The 27,983-nt window shown below is 42.7% G+C and overlaps 1 protein-coding gene across 1 annotated transcript in view; it reads right to left on the minus strand.

The window, feature by feature from the left end:
* Positions 1–27,983, minus strand: part of PKHD1 (PKHD1, fibrocystin/polyductin) — a gene marked incomplete at its 5' end in the record, with an annotated part of 169,925 nt that overhangs the window by 127,024 nt on the left and 14,918 nt on the right. Inside the window, 5 exons of the mRNA XM_027901487.1 lie at positions 4,555–4,688; positions 7,326–7,451; positions 8,560–8,754; positions 10,536–10,693; positions 11,901–12,108. Of these exons, the coding sequence (XP_027757288.1) occupies positions 4,555–4,688; positions 7,326–7,451; positions 8,560–8,754; positions 10,536–10,693; positions 11,901–12,108 (821 nt within the window). The remainder of the gene's footprint in view (positions 1–4,554; positions 4,689–7,325; positions 7,452–8,559; positions 8,755–10,535; positions 10,694–11,900; positions 12,109–27,983) is intronic.

A 27,983-nucleotide genomic window follows, 5' to 3' on the forward strand; every position in this document is an offset into this window, starting at 1 on the left:
TTCCTTTCTGCATAAGATGAAAATGGCATGAAGGAAAGGTAAATCACAAACTATTCAGTTTATTGATTTCCTTCTTAATCTGTGCCTTTCTCCTTCTCAGAAAGCAAACAGAGGATAAGGAAATATTTGCATTGAAAAATGGATGCTACTAAAAGCCAAGAGAAGGCAGAGAACATCAGGATATGTCAGTGGCTGAACAATTAAACTTACTTACACTTATGGTAAATTATGTGGTTTGAATTATTTTTAACAGGGTACGTGAATAACCAGGGAGAGATGTGCTCTAAGTTGTTGTTATTTAATATCTCTTAATTAAGAAATTAAAGAGTTACATTTTTGTATGATTGCAAGGGGTAAAAATGAGTGAACATAAGGTCCAACTGGCCTTAAAATAGGAATTTGGTACTTACAGACTGTGTAGCAAGTGGGGTTTGAGGGTTATATTCAGTGGGTTCTGAGCTTTTCTACTCTAGGGCAAGAAAATCTGCTCTCTCTTGCTTAATTTGGAGAGCAGCCAAATCCAGCTGGTTTTGGATGGTGTCCATACAACAGTGTTTTCATGTGTGCACCTGTGCAGAATCCCCCTCACCTGCCTTGGATGTGTAAAAATTTGATGCTGAAGTGTACCCTGGTAAACTTAGGCTCCCTTTCTTGGAAAAAAATAAGGCACAGGCATGTCCAGAAGGCAACTCTCCTATCCTTAGACAAGATTAATTGCTCTCTGGAGGTGTCTAGCTCACTAAGATGACCTTTCTTGCAGCTGTAAGAGGAGCTTGTTCTCTAAGATCGGGACTAACACCCACCACTACCATTCATAGGTCACTGGACACTCTTAAAACACTAATGACTTTTTAGTCCCTGATGGGCCAAATCAAAGCTGTGCCTGGTGACCTTGGGGTGAAACCCTCTATATACCAATTACTTTCTTCTGAGCCATCCAAGTGTGCTCCCTGCAGTCCTGATCCCTGACATCTGTCAAGGAGCTAAAAAGTACTGAGACCCAAAGCTCTGCTTTCCCTATCCCCAGGTACAACTGCTGCTCTTTCTGAAAGTGCAGCCACAGACTCTTTTCCTTTAACAAAACGCTTCTGCAGTCCGGTCACATCATCCCCAGGATCTTTTACTTGCGACTCCAATCGTGCGTTCTACAGATGATTCATAAGGAGAAAAAAAAAAAATAAAAAAAAAGAAAAAAAACCTGCATATTTATTCAGCCAGCCAGTGGCTGGAGGGCAGGGGTTTTAGGCAAGCAGGGAATTTTGTGTGGAAATCAATTCTTTGTGGAAGTCAGTATATTACGAATGTCCGTGCAGCCAAAATTCCAGAGAGAAATTACCTCCCCGAGCACGGCAAACACCTGGAGCTGTGCACTGCAAGTCAGTAAAATCGAGTGGCTGACGTTTTAAGTGTCTCTTAACCTCACAACTCGGCTGGGTGTAAATATTTCATGAATTTCTTTTAGGTAGCTGGGACTCAAACTGTTGACTTTAAGGATTATGTTGAAGCTCTGGACAGCGGGCCCAGCACTGCGACCCCTGTTTCAGAACCTGGCAGGGGGCCCAGTGTGCACCCACCTTGCAGGAAACGCTTTGGAAAAGGTCTCAGTAGGGATGAAATGGTGAAAAACAATGGCATTGTGGAGAATGGCTGGGTGGGGTGACACTGGGGAACAAATGCATTTACCAGCAGTGAAATCAGTCACTTTTACCAACAGTGACCATCAGTCACTCCCCTGACACGGAGACACGGGCTGAGCTCCACCCTGTTCATTCACTGGAGCTGTTTCCCAGTCCTCCACACCATGGCAAGAAAGGAAAGGGAGGATCTTGTTGAATTTCTCAAGCCTAGTGTGTACCTTGTTATGCATGAGCTCTCCATGCTGGCTCTGGGATTTCAGGGCATTGAAAACATTTATTGGAATTTACTACAAAAAGTCCAAGACTCACTGGGCCCAAGAGAGCCAAGAGAAAAAATATAAACCTATTTTTTAAATTGTTTTTCCTGCACACAGAAGCAAAACTAGGGACATAGGACAGAAGTTTCAGTGACAAAAGAGGCAATATCCCAGAGGGGCATCTTCAGTTCTTTGTGCTGACAGCATTTAAAAGAAAAGAAACAACCTGTTAATGAAATTGTCAATGGCATTAAAAAGTGATAACCTGGGCTCACACATTGAATTTTAAAAAAAAATTATACTAAGGTTGTAATAATCATTTTGCACTCATACTGTCCAAGTATAAAATTTTATCTAACAGCCTGATTCACCAATGCACTTAAGAGCTTAAGTCAAATGGAAACCAGAGGGATTTGGGTCTCCAAATGTCTTTGTAGGCTCAGGTTTGAGTGACTGCTCTGTCCCAATTTCCACACCGTTTAGGACACCACTGATTTTCAAGGAAATTTAAGCTCTTCAGCCACCGATGCAAATTTAGGCTCCCAAGTAAATTGAGTAGTTATGAAAATATCATTGCAGGTCTCACCGTGGAAAAGCTAAACCCATCATGCACAGAAGATGTAACACTGTGGGCCTAGAACTCCTTGGTTATCTTAGCTGCAGTCTTTGCCTTAAAGATTGCAGCCCCTAAGTTTAAAACCAGTAATTGAAAGAGGGAAATCTGAAAATAAAGAAAACAAACAAAACAAAACAAACAAACAAAAAAAAGAAATTACAAACACATAAAATTAAAATTTAAAGGAGGAAATTTTTCATGTCCTGGCCTGGAAATCAAGCAGCAGGAAAATCAGTCTTTCCCATGACATTGTTCAAATCTCCCCATTAAATTAAGATTGTAAATACACAAAAACCACTATCCAGTTCTTGAGTCATTTGATCAGATAAAAGGTACTGAAACTCTGTGATATCAAGATGCTGATGTGGACCCCCATCACTTGAATTTAGTGATTATTACAGTACTAAGAAAAAGTCCACAGTTGTTTTGCCTGGTAGAAGTGTGACTTTTTCTCTTCATATCTGTGTCCTTCCATGTCTTCCTGAGCACTCCTTGCTTCTGTCACACGGTAAGTGCAGCTAATAACAATTTTAACCTGGGCAACTTCATATTTTCCTTTTGCTGCTGCAACACCTCGAATATCCCACTCCAAGAGACTGCCCACCACGAGGGTTATCAGCAACCCTTCCAGGGCCACCTGCTGCTCCACCTTGAGCACCACACCTCTGGGGAGCAGACTGAACCCCCTGATATTTGGGTACAACGCCACAGACGTGGCTTTGGGCGTCTCTGTGAAGACATGAGAACTGGGAGGGCTAAATAAATGTGCTGAAAACCCACCACAGTCAGTTCACACGTCCCCACAGAGGTAATTGCAGCAAACCTTTTCAAAAGCTGAGCCACTGGCAACAGAGTCAGCGCTCCAGGGTAAGTCAGTGCACAACAGTACAAAGCTGTGTTTAGTGAAGGTGAAATTCATAGGATCCTGTCTAGTTGTTGTATTTTTTAGCCACATCTGATGGTTTTAAAAAGGATAAATATGCCCTTGAGGGAATTGCAGAAAAGTCCTCTCTGGCTTCATAACTGCGACTGTCCTTATAATAACATAGGAAATGTGAGGGTCTCTTTTTCACCTTCAGATTTAGTTGCAACTCCTTCCCCGTGGAGCAGAAGCCCAGGGGGTGATTAGGTCTTCACATACAGTTAGTAACTGGTTTGGTTATTGTGGGTTAGCAATGGAACAGGTTAGGATATTTTTTTAAAAATTAAAATATTCATTTGTCACTACTGAAAGTGTAGTAAGAAAGGTCAGTTTCAATGAAATTCCAAGATTAAAATAGTTGGGAAGGAAAAGCGGTTTGAAGTTGATGAAAATCGATTTTTTTTCTTCCATGGAAGACTTAAAAGTGACTTTTTATTCTGAAATGCAAGACCAAAAAAAAGTATAAACTAAGAGAAAGCATCAGAGAATTAGTGAATAGAAAGATTTTTACTGAGCTCAGCTTTTTGATGTGAGGGCTGTTACTCTGTAAGCTCTTTAAAAGTTCAGTGTTTTATTACTATTTTGAATAGAGAAGGTTAATTTCTTTTAAAATCAATGTCATTTTCATAGGACAGGGAACATATTCTCACCCTCGAATGCAAATATATGTACAGTGTAATTTTAAATCCAGATGGAGATACATTTGGTATTGCTGCATTTTAGTGTGTTTGTCATCAGTCCATTAAAATTGATATTTTTATATATATATAATGACAGAAATAGGAAATAATTCTCAAGAAACTGTGTACACTTTTTTCCAAGTTTTCTGAATCCATGAGTATTAGAAAATAAAACAACTTTTTAAAGTACATCATTGTGAATGATCTCACTGTAATATTTTATTCCATGCAAATGCATCACAATTTTTAGCAATAAATTTGCCCAAGAACATAATTTATTTTGTAATGTGCACTTGTTTCAATATACCAGAAGCACAGGTTCTGACAGCTCATCCAAGAAGCAAATATTGTGTATATGATCTCCCAGGTAAATGAAGCTCTGCATCTTTCTGATATCTTTGATTAGAAAGGAAGTGTTCTGCCTTGTACCTGAACTTCTCACCTTGATGTGGTTGGCAGGAGCCCTGATGTAGATCCCTGCTGGTGACAGTGTCTCAACATTGGATAAACCATCAGTTCCAGAAAGGCCAATCACTACGTTGTTACTGACTCTGTTCCCCTCTTCCAGTCCCTCACCTTTAAAAGAAAAAAAGAAGAAGAAGGGGAAAAAAAAGATAAGAAAAGTAAATAAGAAAAATAATGGAAAACCAAGAAAAATAATTAACATAAATGAAACATAAATGAAACTCCCTCTTGTCGTGATTCTGCATTTCAATATATACAAGTCCAGGTGTTATATTCACATATATTTACCATACTGGGTGTTATATGTGAATATATCACCAGCCATATCTATCCTATTGTAAGCTTATGCTGAAAACAAATAATATATATATATATATTATAAAGCAGATTTACAGTTGGGAAAAGAGAGATTCAGAGAGGGAAAGGGGCTCACTTCTGCACAGGCATGCTCCTGGCAGTACTAGGACTCAAAGTCTGCTCTATCTCCTGTGTCTCCATTCACTGCCCTGCTTACACGTAAGAAAATATCTAAATATGCTTAAGAACACCTGGTGCAACTCTGCACAAAGAGGGGCATTGCCCCCTTAAGCAATGGAGTAGGAGAAGAAACAGGGAAAAATCAATCACCCAATTGATCAGACAACTCAGACTCGTGGGGTGCCTCAGATCTAGTAACAGTATTGAAGTAGGAAAAAGAAAACAAAAGAAATATGTTTTTCAACTACACCTTAAAGAAACAGGCCACGCAACAGCAGAAAGTGGACAGTCTTCGACAAGACAAGACTTTGACAAGACAAGACTTTGACAAGTCTTGGACAGACTTTGGACAAGTCCAGTTCCAAGTGAGGGCAGAATCACAGAACACACCAATAGGATAAGAGAAAATGGCCTCAAGTTGCACCAGGGGAGGTTTCGATAGGATATTAGGAATAATTTCTTCATTGAAAGGATAGTCCAAACATTGGAATGGGCTGCCCAGGGAAGTGGTGGAGTCACCATTCCTGGAGGTGTTCAAAAAGTGTGTGGATGTGGCATTTGGGAAAAGATTTAGTTGTGGACTTGGCAGTGCTGGGATAATATTTGGACTCGATGTTAAAGGTCTTTTCCAGCCTTAATGGTTCTGTGATTCTATGATCAGCATATGTTCTCCTGCTCTGGTCTTTTGGAATAAGAATATAAACTGGAGCATCTCTATTTGTCTCACACTGGGAGCAAATGACATCTATTTGGTTTATGATTAAACATAAATTATTACCTTCATCTGTATCTGCTCAAGTTCTGTTCCAAATACAGATCCCTTTCCCAATGATTACTACCCCTAACATAAGCCACTTCACAGGAATATCTACATCCTTTGGTTTTGGGGATTACACTAATCACTTTTAGCCTTCCCTCAGTCTTTTGAGCCTTTCTCAACTTTTTGGAACAGGATCTATTTAGGAAATATTTCCTTTCCAGGCTGTATTTACCACAAACCATCTCACTACCAGAGCATGAACAGCATAAAGTCCTTTTGACATCCGTACAGGTTTTTGAGGTGGCATAAAAGGTTTTGGCTTTCAAGCTGAGACCTGGTGTGTCAATAATTTTAAGCCCAGAGCGACTTTTTATGACTGTCTTGAAACCCCCCTGAAAATAAGGGGTTTAGATGAAATCACTGAGGTATTCCAGTTCAGGAGCTGTAAAGGGCCAGCTATAATAAATATTCCTTCACAGGCAACAAAATGATACATAAATTCATCCATCAGACCCCCTGGAGCTGCTGACAGTGAAACCATCAAAGACATCTTGGGGATAAGGTGTATTCAGGCTGAAACTTCAGCTCAGCCCAGAGTCCTTTAACTCCAACACATGTCCCAGCATGAGTGAGCCAAGGGACGCCACCAGGTTGGAGATCTTGCTCTGCTTCCCCATGGCTGCAAGGATTCTGTCCATCACCTTGGGCACCTCTCTGAGCCAGCTCTCTTCATCTGCAAGATGTGTATAATCGCTCTCAGTTTATAGTCTCCTCTGCTTAAACTGTGATCTATGACTTCTCATTATGTTTATACACAGCACCCACCATAGGGACTCGCTGTGTGTGTGGAACTGCAGGACAAGAACTAAAGGCTTTTTTTCCCCTCCTCTGTTTATCTTAAAATTGGTCATTTTTTTTCTCATCTCTTACGAAAAATGAAAATCGAGCTCTATCTTTAGGTATTCAGGCGACATGAGATCCCAGCAGAAGATGCTGGAAGTCAGTCTCCTGATGGTTAGTTAGGAGAAATATTTTGTTGTTTAACATTTTTGTTGCCCCAAGCTCCAATTTATTTAAGTGCTAAATCCTCTGCTTAACTTTTAACATATGCTTTCACTCCATTATCTTTGATGTCAAATGAGTGAAGTTAAAGGTAAGTATGCTCTTAAATGCTTCACTAAGCTGGGATCTTAAATATTGCATAATGATGCTCTTCCAAAGATGGATTAATCAATCCCCTAAAAAAATCTACTTCTCCCTGTTCACTTAAAAAAAAGGGATGCTGAAAAAGTGAAGACTGTCCTGAAGAGACAGAGCATATGGTCAAGTGGAAGCAGTTTCTAGCAGTTGTTTGTAGAATTGTGGGAGCTTTATTCCAAATTCACTGGCACCAGGAAATGCAGAAGATGTGATTAAAGTTCTCAGAGTGCAGTTAAGGATCTGCTTTTTTTCCATTTTCATGTAAATGGGAATCAGCACATGTTGGGTAGATATTTTGCTGCTTCGCTTACCCAGTACAAGCCCATGGCCTGAAATGTTATAGAAAACATTGCTGTCCACAGAGAGGTTCGAGATCCCAGTCAGGCGGAGTCCTTGGCCAAAGGAGTCCAAAACACAACAGCCATGAATGTAAGAGTCTGGAAAGAAAAGAGGCCTGTGATCAAAAAATTCACTCTGCAGCTGGAAGGTTGGGAGTGTTTTATATTAGGTCCTCATCCTTCAATTCTGTGCAATTAATCTTTTGGTCTCGTGAGACCGTGTGGTTACAACTGCCCACCCTTACTCATCTGGCAGGTCTTTACTCACAGGTGGGTGTTGCTGAGGAAGGGACAGGAGGAAGGAGAGGGCCTGAGCACAGAAATGGGAGGTGGCCCACTACTGTGAGGAAGGAGGAGGAGGAGATCCAAGGGACAGATAGCCTGAGGTCCCAAGAGGGAAGTACGTTACAAGCTCAGGTAGTTGGATGATTGAAGTGGCTTTTAAGAACGTTTCAGAAGGGCAGTGAGGACACGACAGGTATCTTGTACCCCTTCTCTAGCCAGGCGTAGTGACCTGCCCACCATCTGGATCATGGCCAGTGCTGCCTTCTGCTACCAGGAAGCCTAGATCTTGACTCAGTGCTGAAGATGGTTTAGGAAATAGGTGCCCCTGTCCATGGCAAGGGGATTGGAATTAGATGATCTTTAAGGTCCCTTCCAAGCCAAACCATTCAATGATTCTATGAGAGGCATAAGTGTAGCTTAGCTGGAGGGGAAAGTCCCATCCAGTACTCTTAAAATATTCTTTGAATCCACCTAACTTGCTCCTGTCACCACCACTCTTCAGAGCCATTGTTGACACTTCCACAGCACTGAATTTGGCACTTACCAGTGACAAAGTCAAAAGAACTGAATATATTCCTTACCCTCTGGGTGATAAAATTAAATTTTGGACTCTACCAGCAGACAGCCCTGAGCCACCTTTGGGCTCCCTCATAGTGTATTAGTGCATTCATTTCCAGAACTAGAAGCAGCACACCAACACAGTGGTGTAGCATAAAAGCAAAATATTATTTTAGGAAGAAGCAGCTGAAACAACTCCATAACTGGGTCTTGGACTACAGGTGAGGTTTCCTCACGTTTAGCAATCCAGTTTGTCCACGGACCCCAGAGCTAAGCAGGTTTTTAGAGCATCTGCCCCAGCTTTGGGCAGGAGAAGGTGAACATTTGAGATCATTCAAGCCCACCTCCAGTACAGCCAACTCACCTGCCATCCGTGTGTTGCCAGTGACAGTCAGGGCACTGCAGTGATGACGAAATATTTGGCCAACGTGGTGGAATTGGACACCCTCCAGCTGGAGCCGGCTCGCCTCTCCCTGGAAAGCCTCCACAACCACGATGGCTCCCAGGTCCCGAGCCCCCAGCTGCCTCTCACTTCGCTTGTACAGACACCTGGAGCTGCCTAAAATACAACCCAGTGGGAGCTGTGAGTGTCATTTCTCCACGGTGACCATGGGGACACACAAGGTGAGACCCATCACACTGACGCAGTGAGACTCCAACTGGGCCCAAACACACAGGCAAACATTTGCCCCACAGGCAAACATTTCTGATCTTCCCTCCAAATACCCTCGTGATTCCTTCCCTAAAAGCCCGGACGTTTTTAGAGGAAAATGTATCAAAAAGAGCAGGAAGCTGTTGTAGTTTTACGTCTTGGGAAGTTTTCTTGCGTTTAATTATAGATGGTCCTGTATGCATGAGAAAGATGGATTTGACTTTGACTTCCCTGGGATGAGGTTCTTGAGAAGGAGGTTGGGCTTGGATATATGGAATTAAACTGAAACGAGACATTTTGAATTTTTTTTTAAGCTGCTCTCCTGTCTCTCCCTGCAGGTGGGTGGGGAGCCGCTACTACCCAGAGGCAGAAGATGAGATTAGAGCTTAGGAAGGAATTCTTGGCTGTGAGAGTGGTGAGGCTTTAGCACAAAGTTGTGGCTGCCCCATCCCTGGAAGTGTCCAAGGCCAGGTTGGATGAGGCTTGGAGCAACCTGGGATAGTGGAAGGTTTCCCTGTCCATGGCAGGGGGTTGGAAGTAGTTGATCTTTAATTTCTTTTTCCACTCCAACCATTTTGCAATTCCATTATATGACAAGGTAAGTAAATTGTAGGTCTGGGGAAAATTGCTGAAAGACACCCTTCCATGGGTCTGTGCTCAGGATATTATGGTATGAGAACCAGGCTATGAATGTGTCACTTGGGCTTGTTCAGTGGAGGTGCAGAGGGGATCTCAAATTCCAGCACTGCCTACTTCTGCTCAGTAATGCTCACTTTTTCTTTTTAAAAAGGTAAATTAACCACCAAAAAAACACTGCTCACTCATCTTCTGGTGACTCCTCTGAGAAATCCTCCTATCCTTTAACTCAAATAAAAACCTCAAATGGTTAGCACATTTCAGAGACTGTATTTATGAGTTCCACAGAAAATGGACCATAAATCCATGAGTAATATAAGCAGTTGGCTGCTGGATATCAAATGAAGTCTTGTGTCACAGTCTGAAAGCCCAAGGCATTTTATTTTTAAAGGAAACCTTACACCTGGGTTGCCAGATAACCTAACTCTCCTCAAATTATAATCACTGTGGCCAATTCTGCTTCCTCAATAGATGGTGTAAATCAGGAAACCACCTGTCAGGCTTCATGGTGTTTCATACAAGTAAAACTAAAGGAGAACAGATATTTAACATTTTTTCACCAGTGATACGATGTGCATCACCTGTTATTTTTCTCTTGGCGTCCCAAGTCACTGAACAATGTCTCAATATTTTACACTAAGGAGTACAAACAGCATTGGGCTGTTTTGTTTTTCCTTCTTCTAAAAGTGACTAAATAGTAAACACAATTAAAAATTTAATATATTATGTACACTGAAACATGTTTTCAGAAGATACTTTCTTTTCTACACCCTTAGGCTCAGGCAAAACTAAAGGGTCTTTCCCAAGATGGCTTGAAACAACAATGTGAAAATAATACATCTGAGATATTACAAGGAAATGCAGTTCAACTCCCAAGACTTCACATTTCAATGTCAAACAATGTTTGGAAAGACAAACTCGCTTCCCTGGCATTGGTATGTCTCAAAGTTATCCTGTGAAGGAAGAGTTCTAATACACAGTGATGCCGCAAGAGGATTTCAATGGAGCAGTTTTCCTCCTCGATGCATTTCTGTGAGAAAAGACCTCCTCACCTTTTGTAACACCTGCTTTTGCACACTGTCTGAGGTGGGATATTCTCTCCAGGGTGACATTTCCTTGAACAACAACCTTTCTGCTGATTAGTGCCACCACAGCACTCAAAGGCTGACCTTGGCCATTGCCCCACCCCTCTCCAACACTGTGGGAGTACCTAAAGAAAAAGACACAAAAAAGACATAAAATCATCTGCACCTGCAACATGGCAAGAATTATGTTATGAATTACTGTTACTTATGTTTATGACCTTAACAGCCCAAATTTAGAGCTGGTTTCAGTCCTTTTCTCACTGTGGGCACACAATGTGGCACATCCAGTGTGTCTCTACATATGGGCTAAATAGATTTTTCCTTGTCTGATGTTTGTTTTCATCTTTTTATCTCTCAAGCTCACAAACTTCCCTTAGATTATGTATATAATATATTATTATATTATCAGGAAAAGGTTCTTCCCCTGGAGGGTGGTTGGGCACTGAACAGGCTCCCCAGGGCAGTGGGCACAGCCCCAAGGCTACCAGAGCTCCAGGAGTGTTTGGACAATTCTCTCAGGGACACATTGTGACTGTTGGAACTGTTGGGGTGTCCTGTGCAGGGCCAGGAGTTGGACAGTTGGACTCAATAATCCTTGTGTGTCCCTTCCAACTTTTATGATTCTATGATATTTACAACAAAATACTTCAGCCTTTGAATTCCCTTCCCATAATACATTTGGATGAAAACCATCAGTACTTTCTTCCTCTATCCCCAATTAATTCTGAAAATGATACCATAAATCTTCCTGGGCATTGGAGTTGTGTTGACTTCTAAACAGATACCATGTTTCAACACTGGAGATGATGAGAAGTACAGTTTGTCCACTGCACAGAAAATGAAGAGAGCATAAGGCAGTGAAATCACCACTCACTGGAAATATGGAAGCACTATTTCCAAATAAAACTACTCAATTTAAGTGTATTCCTTAAGTAAGTCAGTCAAAAAGAGGGGATTTATTATTTTTTACAGAAGTCCGACACATTTTTTGTGAAAAAGATGCACTTTCTCAAGAAATGAACTATGCAGGAAATTTCTTTGTCATCCCTATACTGAGGCCACTGGACTTTACTGGCCATGAGCGTTTTCTGCTTCAAAGGTTTTCTGCATTCATGGGAATGATACAGAACTTAAATACAGCCAAAACCAGTCAGCATTGAATGTCCACTGGCTTGAGGGGGAGTGAGGAACTGAAATATCTCTCACCACCTTTGTTAAAGGGATTTATATAGTTATTATGTCCCACAGGAAATGGCAAATCCTGACTTTGAACGAATTTTCTCCTTGTTTAGCTCTCTGCTCTAAAAATCCCCTTGGCTCTTGACAGGATACCTGAGTGGTGATCTAAGGTGAAGCTCTGTGTTGTTCACAGACTTGATAACAGCCACTTCTTCCTGCTGCTGGGCATCTCCAAGGCCTGTCCTTCCCACCACGATTTCATCACCAGGTTCCCAGTCAACAGGTTCCTGGAGCATTAATCGTGTGTCATTAGCATGAGCTGATGATTTCAAGCGTGTGAAAACTACTTTGGGCATCCAGCCTGAAAAGAATAAGAAAAAAAATTTTAAAAAGAATTTTAAAAAGCAAGTCAGTCAACTCTAAAGAAACAAAACTAAACAGGAGCAACATGTTTCTGGTTCAAGGCCAGGCTGGTTGGGGCTCTAAGCAACCTGGTCTAGTGGAAGGTGTCCCTGACCATGACAAGGGGTTGTAATGAGATTATTTTTAAAGTGCCTTCCAAACCAAACCATTCTGTGATTCTATGATGTTTCTATGATTAGAAAACACTTCCTCTCTTAGGTCATCTCACCATCATTCATTTCCTTCTGATGCTGTGTAGGAGAAAGGGGATTAATGCTACAAAAAAAGGGGATTTTTGCACATCTGCTTGGATCAGAAAGGCAGTAAATTCCAAACACCACCTTCAGTTTATATCTTTTGTCTTTACTCGTCACAAAAAAGCTGAAAAAACATGCTGATGAGAAGTTTCTTCAACGATCAGTGAGAGATAAGGTTCAATTTTATTCCCCCAAACTAACTTACCCCTTCGAGAAACCCTCTATTCTTAATCACCCTTTATAACCGACTGAGAATAGCCTACTCTGCAGGGATCATCATCCTTCTCTGGGTGTAAATATCATTTTGAGTTCTCAGTTCTCCAGTTCAAAGTTACATACAGGGAATCCAGACCTGCAAATAACTGGCATCTACAAAAACATATTCTTCTGTCCAAAGAAAGACAGCGGAGCTGGTGAAGAGTCTACAGAGCAAGTCTTATGAGGAGCCAGGCTGAGAGAGCTGGGTGTTCATCCTGGAGAAGAGAAGGATCCAGGGAGAACTGAGAGCCCCTTCCAGTGCCTAAATGGGCTCCAAGAGAGCTGGAGAGGGACACTGGAGAAGGAATGGAGGGACAGGACAAGGGAGAATGGCTTCCCAGTCCCAAAGGGCTGGGTTAGATGGGAAATTTGGAAGGAATTCTTGGCTGTGAGAATGGTGAGGCCCTGGCACAGGTTACGCAGAGATGGCTGCCCCATCCCTGGAAGTGTCCCTGGAAGTGTCCAAGGCCAGGTTGGACGGGGCTTGGAGCAATTTGGGATAGTGGGAGGTGTCCCTGTCCATGGCAGGGACATGGAATGAGATGAGCTTTAAGGTTTCTTACAACCAAAACCATCCAAAAATTCAATGATTCTATGCAATCTGTGTACAACAAGCCCCAGCAATGAAAAATCTTGCACTTTAACCTTCTCTTCTTCACTTCATGAAGTTTGACATTTCCTTTTCCCTAGCAGGCTCTGGAACAGACTGGTCCATTGAGATCACCCTGAACACCATCAGGGGAGAGTATGTGCCTCACACACCCACCTTTAGTACACTTTTCCTTCCCTCCCTTGCAATAGATCATAATTTACCTTTAGCCCACAGCAAGTTACTGTCCTCCCTGGTTGTACTATAGAAAAGTAATAACACCAGAAATCACTGAGGGTAGAGGTTGCATCTAATAAATCACTTTCAAATTATTCTAAGCAAACTTCTCTCTCTCCGTATCTTGTTTCACTTTCTTGTTCCTTATACTCTAGTGCCCTCATTGCTTATATTTTATTGTCCCAGTTCTTTCCTTAATGAAGTCAGGAGTAAGAAGTAGTGCCTTCAAGTCAATAAACTCACTGCAGAATCAGAGAAGGAAGAATCAAGTCTTTATACTCTGTCATCTTGAAGTATATTGGAGCACCTGACCTGTGTGTCAACAACGGCCATCTAAACCTACCTGAGATACTTCTGACTTATTGCATTTTTTCTTAAATCATACTTGAAATTTCTCAAAGAAAATCTTCCAGACATCGTTCACTCAAGGTGTTTCATTTCATGCCATGAACTGTTTTGGAAAGCATCAAACAAATCACCCTCTGCTCAGCCCTGCAGTGCTGTGTCCAGTTCTGGGCTCCTCCGGACAAGAGAGACAGGGAGCTCCTGGAACGGGTCCAGCAGAAGGAAACAAAGATGATGAAGGGACTGGAGCATCTCTGTGATGAGGAAAGGTTGAAGGAGCTGGGGCTGTTCAGCCTCAAGAAGGGACACTGAGAGGGGACTCATTTATATCTGTCAGGGTTTGCAGGGAGGGGGCAGAGGATGGACCAGGCTCTGCTCGGGGATGCCCAGCAATGGGACAAGAGGCCATAGGCAGGAACTGCTGTCCAGGAAGTTCCACCTGAACATGAGGAAGAACTTTTTTCCTGTGCAGTGACTGAGCACTGGAACAGATTGCCCAGAGCTGTTGTGGGGTCTCCCTCACTGGAAATGTTCCAGAATCATCTGGAAACAATCCTGTGCCATGTGCTCTGGGATGGCCCTGCTTGAGCAGGGAGGTGGGACCAGGTGACCCACTGTGGTCCCTTCCAACCTGACCCATCCTGTGATTCTGTGAAACTAATGCAGAAGCTGTAATGCAGTGGGATATAAAATACACTTTACACGGATGGAACCAAACTAGAAAGACTCTGTAGTAGCCCTAAAACAGGTACAGGGTGGACCCGGCATCCTCAGCACCCACATCATTTGCTTTACAGTTCAGCTTCTATTGGACCACACAGTTTTCTCATGCAGACAAAGCCAAAACTCACCTTGCACCGCTCATGGGCTCAGATACCAAAACCTCACCCTCAACACAGCTTCATCCAGCTCAAAAAAAAAAAAACCTGAATGAACATCAACCCATGTGCACTCTTTTACTAGCAGTAGTCTCATAGTTTTTATTCATTTACCTTTTTTCCACTGAGTGGTTCTCATGATTTTTTAGGACTGGCACAAAAGCAAGAGACTGGCAGCAGCCTCTGCATGTTGAGCAGTGCACAGCTCTGGACATTTTGTTTATAGTCCTGATTTGTGTGCCTGTGTTAATGTGTTTTCACGTGCATCTGTGTCCAGGCCCACAACTGACTCCCGTGGAGTACATCTGTCACACACATACTACAGCAACACTGCTGGGCAACAACTCTTGTCACTGAGAGGTGTGAAACCCATCTGCATTCAAAACATGCTCTAATGGAAAAGTCATGTTTCAGGCTTTTTTCCCTGCTTTCAAGCTCTGATGCAAAAATTTTTAAGTAAAATCGTCTCAATTTTTTTTTTCTTTTAAATGAAGAATATTCCAGGCATCCAAACATTCCCCCGTTTCTTTTTTTCCCTTTTTCTTTTTTTCACTTCTTGCTATGCTCACCTCCCTGTTTCCCATTCCAAAGTTTGTTTTACCTTTTCCCTGGTGATTTAGGTGGGGTGGGATGTTTCTCTGTGTGTTCAAAATCTACTTCAAATTTCCAAAACATTTAGTGTATTTTCATTAGGGAAAAAGGAGCAAACAAATTTAGCAGATTCCAGTTCCATAAAATCATAGACTCATAAAAATATTAAGTTTGGAAAAGACCTCTAAGACCATCAAGTCCAACCATTAACCCAGCACTGTCCCTAAGCCCTATATCTACACATTTCCTTGCTTCCCATTTATATTCCCACATCATAAAGCAACACCTGCAGGTCAGGTTCTCCTCTACTCTAAGCAGCACAAGTGACACACAGGTCAATAATACTTTCCTGGTGCCAAGGAGGGACCATAACTGAGCCTTCTTTGCCTTAACTATAACACATTCCAGCACTGTTGTTTTGGTGGGACCACATCATACACCCAGTTGTTCTCACTTTGTTTGGGGAATGTGAGTTGGTTTCAGGTGCTTAAACGTGATTTTGGATGGATGTTTGGTCTCTAGCTGCTGTTCTAGACAGACTGCTATCATGTAAGTCCTGTGTCCCATCTGCCAGACCCACACAGATCCCTTGGATAACATTCTGGGTGCTTGGAATAGCTGGGAGACAACCTTCAATGTCCATGAGTGTCTGCAGGGAAGGGTCAGAGGATGGACCAGGCTCTGCTTGGGGGTGCCTAACAATGGGACAAGAGGCCATGAGCAGAAACTGGAAATATTCCAGAACCGCCTGGACACAATCCTGTGCCAAGTGCTCTGGGATTATCCTGCTGGAGGTGGGACAAGATGACCCACTGTGGTTTCTTCCAACCTTACCCATTCTGTGACTCTATGATTCCTTTCTCAGATATCTTCTCCAGTTTCTTTCCCTCAGAGAACCAACAGACTCTCTATAAAGACCATGAACAGCTAAAGGTGGTTCCGTGGAACAAAACCCTTGTTCCTTGGCCACCCTTTGGAGGCACAGAGCTCTTTTTCTTCTTTCCCCTTGCAAACAAACTCCAATTCAGATAAAACACGCAAAGCCCATGAAATAACCTTCAATGTCTGCCATTGGGCTGTGCAACAGGTAAACAAATTACCTGTTTGACAAGAAAAGGTTTAACAGACCAACAGCTGTGCTATGTTTAAATTATTTCTTTCCCCAAAAAAATACTGCAAGCAGAAACACTCAAAAGTGCTAAAAAATAGATGAATCTGTATAACTCCTTAATTATTGAACTGATTTTTAATAATTAACTTAGCACGGATTGGAAAAAGAAACACATCTTGAGATCCAAAGCAGAAGGGACTTCATGTTAAAGGGATAGGACAGAGCCTTTAGACTCAAATGTTGTTGCAGACAAAGCAAGAATTGAACTCTTTACTAAATTACTTGACAGAACACCCTTAAATACAGAGCAGAGCAGAACAGTGCTATCAGTGCAGAAATACAAGAGGCTTGAAAATGAATTCCAAATTAATTAATCAGAAATGTAACACTGGGAGCATCTTGGTACCAGGACCCAGGTTTATGTTTCCTGTTGGAAGCATGACACGAAGATGCAGTCTCGTATGGACGAGGTAAAATTATTAAGAATGAGGCAATTCTGATGTACACAATTCCACACTCTCTCTTTTTTTTTTTTTTTTAATTTTTAAATTTCAAGCACAGAAGAAGAAAAATGGAGTATAAATTTAATTTCTTATGGCCCCCAATAGAAAGTATTTTATAAAACTATGTAGGATGATATTTCACTTCACTAATTGGTTTTGGCCAGTCCTAAGTAGTGATAGGATACTGATAGTGATAACACAAAAGGAAATGGTGTCAAACCAAAAGAGGAGTGATTTCTATCAGACATTAGGAAGAAATGCTTAATTCAGAGGGGAGTGAGACCTTGGCACAGGTTGCCCAGAGAAGCTGTGGCTGCCCCATCTCTGGAAGTGTCCAAGGCCAGATTGGATGGGGCTTGGAATAACCTGGGAGAGTGGAAGGTGTCCCTGCCTATGGCAGAGGGTGGGATGGGATGGTCTTTAATGTCCCTTCCAACCCAAACCATTTCATGGTTTCTAGTTCAACAGGAGACATGACTTTAACCTTTACAGAAATGTCTCAGAATCACATCAAACCTCAGCAAACTCATCCAGGTGTGTCAGGGCAGACTTATCTCCAGGGTTACAGGAAAGTCTGTCATCAGTTAAGCAAAGTGTGAACTGTACTGACTGCTGTAGGTTTGGACAAATTAGGTCCGTATTCATAATCCTTTGATTAGAAAAGCTGTGAATGCCATTTCCTCTTCCAGTTGAACACTGGGTGACTCACTGGGTACTGAGAATTCAAACTGGGTGTTTGACAGGGTATCTCTGGTCACCCAGCTTTGAAAGCAGAAGCTGCTACAGCTGGAAACACTACAGAGGGTTTTAAAAGAATTGCTACAGGGTAAGGAGAGGCAGCTGCAAAACTAATTAATGATGAGACAAGTCCTATAGTCAATGCTGATATCTCAGTTACCTCTTATTACTGGTGCCTCATCCTCCATTGAATAACTTTCCACACAATAACTCTACTTTTAGCTGAACATGATCCATTATATTCCATCCTGTTTTCAGTCTCCAACAGTCACAGCCAGCACAATTCCTTTTGAAAGGAACTTCTGCCTATTTAGTTACATGAATTTCACCTTAAATCTATGGAATGGCCCAGACCTAAGAATTCACACGACAAGATGACATTTTGCTTAGGTGGAAAACGGACGCCCCTGACCTGAAAACCTTTTGGAGTTGTTATCTACCTTTAGACACCCTGGGAACTGCCTAACTGAGCCTGACAGCAACCAGTGGGAGCCACATCCAGTCAGGAAGAGCTGGAGAGCCAGGAAATGTTGGCAGAAACAAGACTCTTTAAGTGGGTCTTAGGAGGACTGGTTCCATCTCTACGCCTGCCATGGTCTTTCTCCCAAAAATTAAGTGTTTTAAAAAACCTTCCCTTTTTGTCATGGGACCTTGAACTCTTCTCCTCTGACTCCCAGGACGCTGCTGCATCTCGTCTTTTCTGCTATTTACTGCAAATTAATCAACTCAGTTGTGAACATACAGTTTTTTTGTAGTGTTGACAAACTATAAAGTTTTTTTATACCTTTTGACTGTTTATTGGTGCTTTAAAGATGAGGTAATGAGATGCCTTTATAGCACAAAAGGAATTTATGAGAATTGCAGGGCTCAGACGCATGATTTACTTACTGGGAATGTACAAGCTACTTCAGATGTCAATCAGTTACATCTATATTGTAAATCTTTAGTATAAATGGGAATAAGAGCTTTCAGCTCTCAGGAACAAAGTGAAAAGAAACAAGCCATTTATCCTCCCCCCATAAAGAATTCTGCAAGAGGAGGTAATTATATAAATCAATAGACTATAACCATAATTAAAAACAAAACCAAACCAAAACAAAAACCAAAAAGCAAAAACAAAAAAACACCAAACCACAACAACCACAACTATGGGAGGGGGTTTGAATTACAAGACCTTTAAGGTATCTTCCAACCCAAACCATTCTGTGCTTCTGTGATTGTCTTTGGTAATAAAATACAACACACTTTACTGAAGCGTTTGAGGTGTCAGACTACCTGAGCAATCCAGCTTACTCTCCACTGTCATAATCACCTATTATTTCCTTCTTCCTATCCGAGTTGCACTTCCTAATCAAACTAGGCAATTCCTAAAATTTTCAAATGCCAAAGTGTTAAATGGCAAAACAGCCATTAGAAACCATGGCTTCAGAAAAGAGGTGGGTTTTTTTAAAATATATTTTTAGGTCTAGGACAGAGACTTTTTCCTGCTGTTGCTTCAGTTAATAAAACAAACCACAAAAATAATAATGGATAAAATGCCCTAAGTTAAAAAAAATAGAAAATCTTCTCCAGAAAACCTCCTTAGCAGCTGTGCTGCTCCAGCCCTCTATGGTCAAATCGATCTTCAGGTTCCGGATCCTTAATGAAGGACTTGAAAAAAGCATTTCAGAAAGTTGGATTTGATGAAAGGTTTTTAAAAAATTGTCATTGCTACCTCAGCTCTTGCAGTGATTAGTTCAGCCACTGGCCAGGAAGTGTAAGGATCCAGAAAAGAAGAATTAGAGTTCCTTCCTTACATTTTCATACATGCTAAAAAATATTCTTGAACCATGAGCCCTCAATGCTCTGGACTGGAAAGTTTCCAGCTTATTTCTTCTCTCTGTTAATTCCAGTCTTGGGTATAGTCCCCATATTTAGCTTGTTTTAAATGAGATGAGTTTGGGCTTTTCTTTCTACACATCTTAGAAAGACAAGGATGTCTCTGCCTGGAACTGGGAGATGTCTTTCTACCCCTGTAGAGTCCTGCAGGACACCTTGCTGTGTGGGGGCAGCTCCTGGGGAGATGCAGAGAGATTTCCTGCTCCTTCCTGCCACAGCCAGCGCAGAGAGCTCTTCATTCCTGCCCCGAGGTAAAACAGGAGGTCCTTTCTAATTTATAACTGCTCATTAACCGTTAGGACAAACAAGAACTCATCAGCTCTTTGATGGAAAGCTACAGTAGCAGTGGTGCTGGGTGCTCAGGACCTCCCTTGGTACTTTGGATTTGAGTGGGGGCTCAAATCGTAGCTTAGAATCAGAGTTAGAGAATGGTTTGGGTTAAAAAGAACCTTTAAAGGTCATCTAGTCCAACTCCTCTGCAATGAGGAGGGACATCTTCAACTAGACCATGTTGCTCAGAGCCCATCCAACCTGACTTTGGAAGTTTACAGGGGTGGGGCAGCCAAAGTTTATCTGGCAAACACTTATCATAAAAACCTTCCTCTTTATATCTAATCTAAACCTTCTCTCTGTCATTTTGAGGCCATCTCCCATGTGCTGTCACTACCTGCCCTTGTCCAAACTCCCTCTCCAGCTCTCTTGGAGCCCCTTTAGGCACTGGGAGGGGCTCTCAGGTCTCCCTGAAGCCTTCTCTTCTCCAGTTGAACACCCTCAACTCTCCCAGCTTGGCTCCAGAGCAGAGGGGCTCCAGCCCTCAGAGCATCTTTTAGCCCTCCTCTGAACTTCCTCCAACAGGTCCACATCCTTCCGATGTTGGGGACACAGCATTCCAGGTAGGCTCTCACCTGGAGAGGAGCAGAATTCCCTCCTTCAACCTGCTGGTCACACTTGCCTGATGATCTCATCGTGGGGAACCAAAGCCAGCATCAGGCACAAGTTTTGCACAAGCAATGGGCAGGCTGAAACAGGAAATTTGGACCTGCTCGGTCCCTCTGTGTCAGTAGACACAGCTTCAGTTTCTCTCTGACATCTTCAACTTCCTGTGTAAAACAGGATGTTTCCCATTATAAGGCAGATTTGGAGGATGGAATCTAAGCCTACAACTAGCCAGGTTTGATTTCACTCCGAATTCAAATCAGCCCAAAACCTTCCACATCCTTCATAACACAAAAATTCCACAAAAGAAACTCCTTTTGGGAACATCTCCCTCTTTTGTCTGATGTCACTTTGGAAATTTAGGGAATTTGATTTCTTGTTCTGTAAAAGCACTGCATTTCACTAGTGTAGAAATGTTGGTGTGAAGCAGATACAGCATTTAAAAATAATATTATTAAAGCTCAGGTAAAAACAAAATTATAGAATTAAACACCTTTTCTTTCTCCCAGTGAGCAAAAATAAATCTCACATCATCTGAGCGAGAGGACAAATTGAATAACTTTTATTTCCTCCACTGAGAAATATCTTTGAAAGTGACCTAGTCCTGCTGAACGTTTCCTATTCATGAAACTGCAGTTTTCACCTGAAGTATTTCCACCTCAATGTCTTTTTCAGAGCACCTTGGAGAAAGCAGAGAGTATCATGTCCCTTTCCTGGAAGTGTGGGACCCTTGAGCAACCTGGTCTAGTGGAAGGTGTCCCTACCCATGGCAGGGGGTTGGAATGAGATGAGCTTTAAGGACCCTTCCAACACAAACCATTCCATGATTCTATGATCCTACTGAGTATGGGAAGAGCTGTATGATTAAACAGGCCTGTGGAAACTCTCATTGCTTCACTTGTCTGACACTTTACCTTGCAGACAAAGTACCTTCCCTTTGTGCTGTCCCATAAATACGAACATTTCCAAACGTTCCCTTTAATCAGAGATCACCCAGTCACTTTGTTGAATCACACCAGTGCTGAAAGGGGAAAGATTTCCCCAGCTCCTGCAATGCCACTGCATAAACCAAACCCTAGAAAAAACTCACAACCAAAGATGCCAGGCAGGAAAATGTCGTTAACCTGACCCCAGGAACAAAAACAGCTCCAACTGCGGCAGCCACGGAGCGCGGATCCTGCAGGGAGCTGCAGACAGCTGTTAACATTCTGTGTCATTGCCAGTTCATCTCTTGTGCTGCTGTGGAATGAGGCAGGGAATATCTCCCTGCAGAAACAGGAATGCAGGGCCGTTTCCAAGCAAAGATCAGTTTCCTGCATCCCCAGAACGTGGCGAAGGAGAATTCGACACTGGGAAAAGGGAAGGTGAGGCCAAATGGAGGGTCCCTGCCTGGCTCAGCCTGAAGGCCTGTGAAAACAGAGGGCTGGGGCCAGGCTTCTCAGTTTGCCAAACTTCACAGAATCAAAGAGTCATTTGGGTTGGAAAAGACCTTCAAGATCATCCAGTCCAACCCGTGACTGATCACCACCCTATCCCCCAGCCCAGAGCACTGAGTGTCAAGTCCAGTCACTCCTTGAAAACCTCCAGGGATGGGGACTCCACCACCCCCCTGGGCAGCTCAAACTTTGCAGTCTTTGTCCTCTCTGTGATGGAAATTAACCCTGATTTTGTTGCTGGTTATTCTCTTCCTCCAGCCAGAATTGGAAGGGATATTTTGTTGTCGTATTCAAAAGTTTGAAAGAGGCAACTACCTAATCCATAAAACACCTCCACATTTGTAGTGACACACAGGCCTGAACTCTGTCAAGAATCACAAGTAAATATATTAAACGATCTATTCTATTCTATTCTATTCTATTCTATTCTATTCTATTCTATTCTATTCTATTCTATTCTATTCTATTCTATTCTATTCTATTCTATTCCACTCCATTCCAGTGTATAATATATGGAATGTAATCTATTATATTGTATGATATAATATTGTTATCTTTATTAGCCTATTTATCTTTATTTATCTTTATTATTTTATATATATTAGTTGTCACCTCTCAGTCCCCTTTACATATCTTCCCCATTAAGATCAGCACCAACATACAAATCAACTGATCTAACCCTAAATCAAAGATGATAGATGCATTTCTGTTAGAAAGAAGGGCAAACTGTGAAAGACACAGAAGCTTTCCCTGTACCCTGCTCTCTCTTTTTTTTTTTTTTTTTTTTTTTGTCCCCATCTGCCAGGTCTTTAAAATCTAATGGTCATCTTATATTTGTGAATAAGAATGTGAAGGAACAAGTCATTGTACATTAGTTACTCCATGGGAAGTGCCTAAGTGCAGTTTCTTACCCCTGGTGAACACGAGGGGATTCAAGGCAGCTCAGCCTTCTGTTCCAGAGCCATCTGCTTTAATGCATCATGTTAAAGTCAAGGTCTTGAAAGGAAAAACGCTGCCACAGAAGGCAAAAAGCCTCCTGCAACCACCACACAGAAGGGCATCTGTGGAAAACTAACCCATGGAAGTGACTCCTGAAAGGCAAAAAGGATCTGAACTCACAGCGTAACAGGAATGGGCAAATCAGGGGGCTCAGATAGTGGCAAATAACATGTATTGAATAGAAGAGCATTTCAACAAAGTAAAAAAGCATAGCTTTTCTCTAACAGATCTCTGCACCCTATCTTGAATTCCCATGCTACAGATTTTTTTTTTATTATTATTTTTTTCCCCTGGGAAGCTTTTCTTTTTAATATGTGAGTAAAGCAGAACAAATTCTCTCATGTTGCCTATGATCTCTTAATCTCAAACTCAGCACAGATACATAACACTGCTTAATGGAGGGAAAGCAAGAGGCATTTGATTAAATGTTTGATCTCTGGAGGAATGCACAGGCTCTGCAGAGCACAGTGCACAGCTCACAAATATTTTGTGTTTTATTATTGATTAAAAGCGATTAAAATTAATAATTGGTTCAGCTGATAAAAAATACTTCTTTTTTTTTTTTTTCCTGAGCTAACCCTGAAAAAGTATCAGATTGCTTTGGTTGCAGAGAAATCTGGGATAGAAGTGGTGCAGAATTGCCTCTATTATGTTGTCTTCACCAGCCAGCATCCACTGCAAGTGAAGGGACATTCTTTGCAGCAGGACTAGACATGAATTTAGAGGACTGAAGCGACCACTGCCCCCCCTTTTTTTAAATATCCCTATTATAAATAGGTATGTTATAACACCAAAACTCTCTGGACATTGTTTTGTGGTTTTTTTACCACACGTCTTTCGCAATCTGGATAAAGCAAATGCAGTGTATTATTAAATCTGAAGTGTAGGATCTTCCATCTAGTTGGAGAGATACATGTTATGAGCCAAAATGCAGGGAACAGGCTCATAGAATCATTGAACCCCAGGATGGTTTGGGTTGGAAGGGACCTTAAAGCTCATCCACTTCCAACCCCCTGCCATGGGAAGTGACACCTTCACTAGACCAGGCTGCTCAGAGCTCATGCCCTGTATCATCACAGTGGTGGCACAGACAAAGTTTCAGATCAATACACAGCAAGAGTGCTGGTCTTCTTTTGGGAGCAGGCACAGTTTGTTTTGAGGGGACATAATGGAATAGTGAGATCATCTACACAGGACTGCTAAAAATGGAGCTGAATGGAAAAGGCCTTTAAAGTTTTTCCATATGTGGTAATACCTCTGCTTTGGAGACAGGATGAGAGAGCTGGGGCTGTTCAGCCCAGAAAAGAGAAGGCTCCAGGGAGACCTTAAAGCCCCTTCCAGTGCCTAAAGGGGCTCTAAGAGAGCTGGAGAGGGACTTCAGACACCAGCATGAAGACAGGACAAGAGGAAATTATCTTAAGATGAAGGAGGGCAGGGTTAGATGGGATACTGGAAAGAAACTCTTTACTGTGAGGGTGGTGAGGCTCTGGCACAGAGTGCCCAGAAACTCTTTGGGTGCCCCATCCCTGGAAGTATCCAAGGTCAGGCTGGATAAGGCTTGGAGCAGCCTGCTCTAGTGGAAGGTGTCCCAGCCCATGGCAGGGGTTTGGAACAAGATGTCCCTTCCAGCACAAACCATTCTAGGATCCTATGATCCTAGGAATGTTCAGACCACAAAACTGGGCTGTCACAAAGACGGGGTAGTCTGTCCTCAGCTGTTGATGCATCAGCTCCACTTCCTCTGCCTTTTCACCCAGTCCCTGCCCCCAGCTCAGCATCCCCCTGTGCCTCTGGTCCAGTTTCCCCGCAAAGGACAAAGATGCAAGAACAGCCAAGGCCGCCATGCTAAACTTCTCTCCTGCAGCTTGTCAGGAGAGTTTCACAGGGAATAAAGTACGAATGGAGCTGGAGACAGTGATAAATTTCCCTTCTGAACAATCAATAAAATTCTCTCAGCCCCGCTCAGGCCCCTACCGCGGATGCGAGGGCCATAATTACATTGTCAAAAAGTCGAGTTGCCCTGGCTGACTGAAACCCCCTTTAAACCTGACGTGTGATTGACAGGCAGTTTATGGGTGGCACGCTCTGACTGGCAGGGGAGTTGGCTAAAGCCAAAGGCAACAGTGAAATTTCCCAGTCTGCTACAACTACCGGAGCAAAGGACTGCCACTCATGAGGGAATTGTGGGAAACCCTGAGTCATATTAACATATCAAAGCGAGGAGCTGACAGCGCTTACTAAACAATCTGAAGTCAACCAGAGCATCCCCCAGCCTTCCCGGGCTGAAAGAGAGAAAAGGAATTAAAATTCGCTCGGTCCTGTCTTCACCAAGACAGCTGAGAATTTGGAAACCTGCTTATTTAATGATTTTGATCTGAGATAACATATATGTTCGTGTTTATAAATGTATTTCTCAAATGTATATTGCTGAGCATGTCAGGCCCTCTCATATATATATGAAAGGGGCTGTCATGCTCAACAATTTGTTCTATACCACAGACCAGACTGGTGCTAAATTGGAGACAGAACAGCAGATTTTTTTTTCCATGTAAGCAATATGAGCCCAGCAAAAGATCACACTACTTTTTGTCTTGTTTTCTAACAGGCTTCTACTGCTTCAATGTTAAATTGCAGATTACATGGTTTGAATGAACCTTAATTGCAGCCATGCACTGGGACTGTGTGTGGTGCAGAGCTTAAAAGTGATTGCATAGCCAGTCTGGATTTGTTGAATAAGAAATTGATAAGAATTCTTGACTAAGAATTGGGTTGAATAATAATAGAGTGAGAGTTGGGGGTGTCCAGCCTGAAGAAAAGAAGGCTCTGGGGAGAACTTAGGGACCCTTTCCAGTGCCCAAAGAAGTTCCAAGAGAGCTAGAGAGGGACTTTGGACAAGGGATGGAGGGACAGGACAAGAGTGAATGGCTTTCCCTTGCCAGAAGGTAGGGTTAGACGGGATACTGGGAAGAATTTCTTTTCTGTAAGGGTGGTGAGTCCCTGGCACAGGTTGCCCAGAGAAGCTGTGGCTGCCCCATCCCTGGAATTGTTCATGACCAGGCTGGACAAGGCTTGAAGCAACCTGGTTTAGTGGAAAATGTCCCTGCCCATGGCAGAGGTGGTAGACTAGATAGGCTTTAGGATCCCTTCCAACCCAAACCATTCAATAATGCAGTAATTGATAAGAAATTGAAACAAAGAGATGTTTCCACTAATGAGTCAAGCCACCTTTGGCTCCACCTACCTCCATCCAGGTAATACTTGGGTTGCAGACCTCACCTTTCTGGTTCCTAGGGAATGAAGAATCTTTGGGAATTACGGCACTGAGTGAAACATGAAATACCAGTTAGAAAAGACCCAAAGGTACTGATGTGGACATTTGGGTTTACATCCCTCCATCACGTTGCCAAGGTAAGACTGCAAAATGTGGTTCTGTTTTTCGTCTGTCTTTGACTTTCTGTCTTTGATTTTGTCAGTGATGGAGTCAACAAGTCTGTGATGATACAGGCTCAGAAAGGAAAGGAGAAATAGCACAGGAGGCACAGCTGCAAGGAGTTGCTACTGGATTTTCCTACATTGCCAGAAAACAAAACAGCATGAAGTAGTGAAGGCTCGTGATATAAAGTGATGACAATTTAAGGACAAAATCCTGACTTACAGGGGTCAAAACAAGAATAGAAGAATATTTTAAAGTAGCAGAAGACATAGAAAGTGAAGTAGCAAAAGCTGTTATCAGGCAAATTCAAATCAGACACTTCAATACTTTTCTTTAAAAAGAAAAAAAAATATGGATGATTAACCAAATTAATCCCCTGGAACAAGTCTCCACGAAAAAAGCTGGCTTCTGTTTCCCTTGATGTCCTCAAAGACCAAGCCTTTCTGGAAGGCATGCTTTAATCTAACAGGAGTCACTGAACTCAGGGCTGGGATAACTGCATGAAACTCAATGGCTGGTGACGGACAGTCAATTCAGCCTGGATGGTCTAATAGCCCTTCTCAGGGATATCCTCCAGGAAATGGGATAGAAACCCTCTGCAAAGCCATTTTACTGGAATTATTAAATCCCTAAGTGATTTAGCCTTGCCATGTCTAAATGAAGTGGTCAAGAGCACCTGCCAGCCCAGCTCCCTTGCCCCTGTCAGGAGCACCTTCCCCACCCTCTGCTCATCTCTCCTGCTTCACAAAAGAATCTGTTCACTGACCCCCCTGCAACACCCGAGCTCTCCTGACATTGCCGGGCTCCTGCGAGCTGACAGGATCATGGCACAGTGGCACAGCTCCCTCCCTGTCTGTGCTCAAACTGTCCCCCTTGGTGTCTGACATCATTTCTGACCCAGAGCCATACCTGTCAGTGATGCTCAGACAGCAACATCTCTGCCTGCAGGACAGAGGGTATAAGTTCAAGCCCTGCTGGAGGGTACAAATGCCTACCAACACAAAGTTTGACACACAAGAACATGAGGAAGGGAGATGAGACATTCACTGTGTTTTGGGTTTTCTTCCTCTCCCCTGTGACACATGATTTTAAAACCAGCCCAGTAGTTAAGAGCTTGGCATGAATGTACAGCACTAATGTTCTGATTCATGCTGAGTTTGGACCTGAATTCCATACCCAACCTGCTGAGACAAGCAATGGACATTTTTATACCTGTATTTCATAGCCTTCCAAAAAAAAAAAAAAAAAAAAAGCTCTGTATCTAAATAATTCTATGGCACAATACAGGAAGGATGTGGAGCTGTTGGAGTGAGTCCAGAGGAGGCCATGGGAATGCTCTGGCTGGAGCTCCTCTGTTCTGGAGCCAGGCTGGGAGAGCTGGGGGTGTTCAACTGGAGAAGTCTCCAGGAAGACCTGAGAGCCCCTTCCAATGCCTAAAGGGGCTCCAGGAGAACTGGAGAGGAATTTGGGACAAGGGCCTGGAGGGACAGGACAAGGGGAAATGGCTTCAAACTGACAGAGGGCAGGGTTAGAAGAAATTCTTGGTTGTACCTTGGTAAGGTCCCAGCACAGGTTGCCCAGAGAAGCTGTGGCTGCCCCATCCCTGGAAGTGTCCAAGGCCAGGTTGGATGGGGCTTGGAGCAAC

This window comes from Empidonax traillii, unplaced genomic scaffold (assembly GCF_003031625.1).
Source record: "Empidonax traillii isolate 1590-97213 ecotype Southwest subspecies unplaced genomic scaffold, ASM303162v1 scaffold788:size291989, whole genome shotgun sequence".
Taxonomy (NCBI): domain Eukaryota; kingdom Metazoa; phylum Chordata; class Aves; order Passeriformes; family Tyrannidae; genus Empidonax; species Empidonax traillii.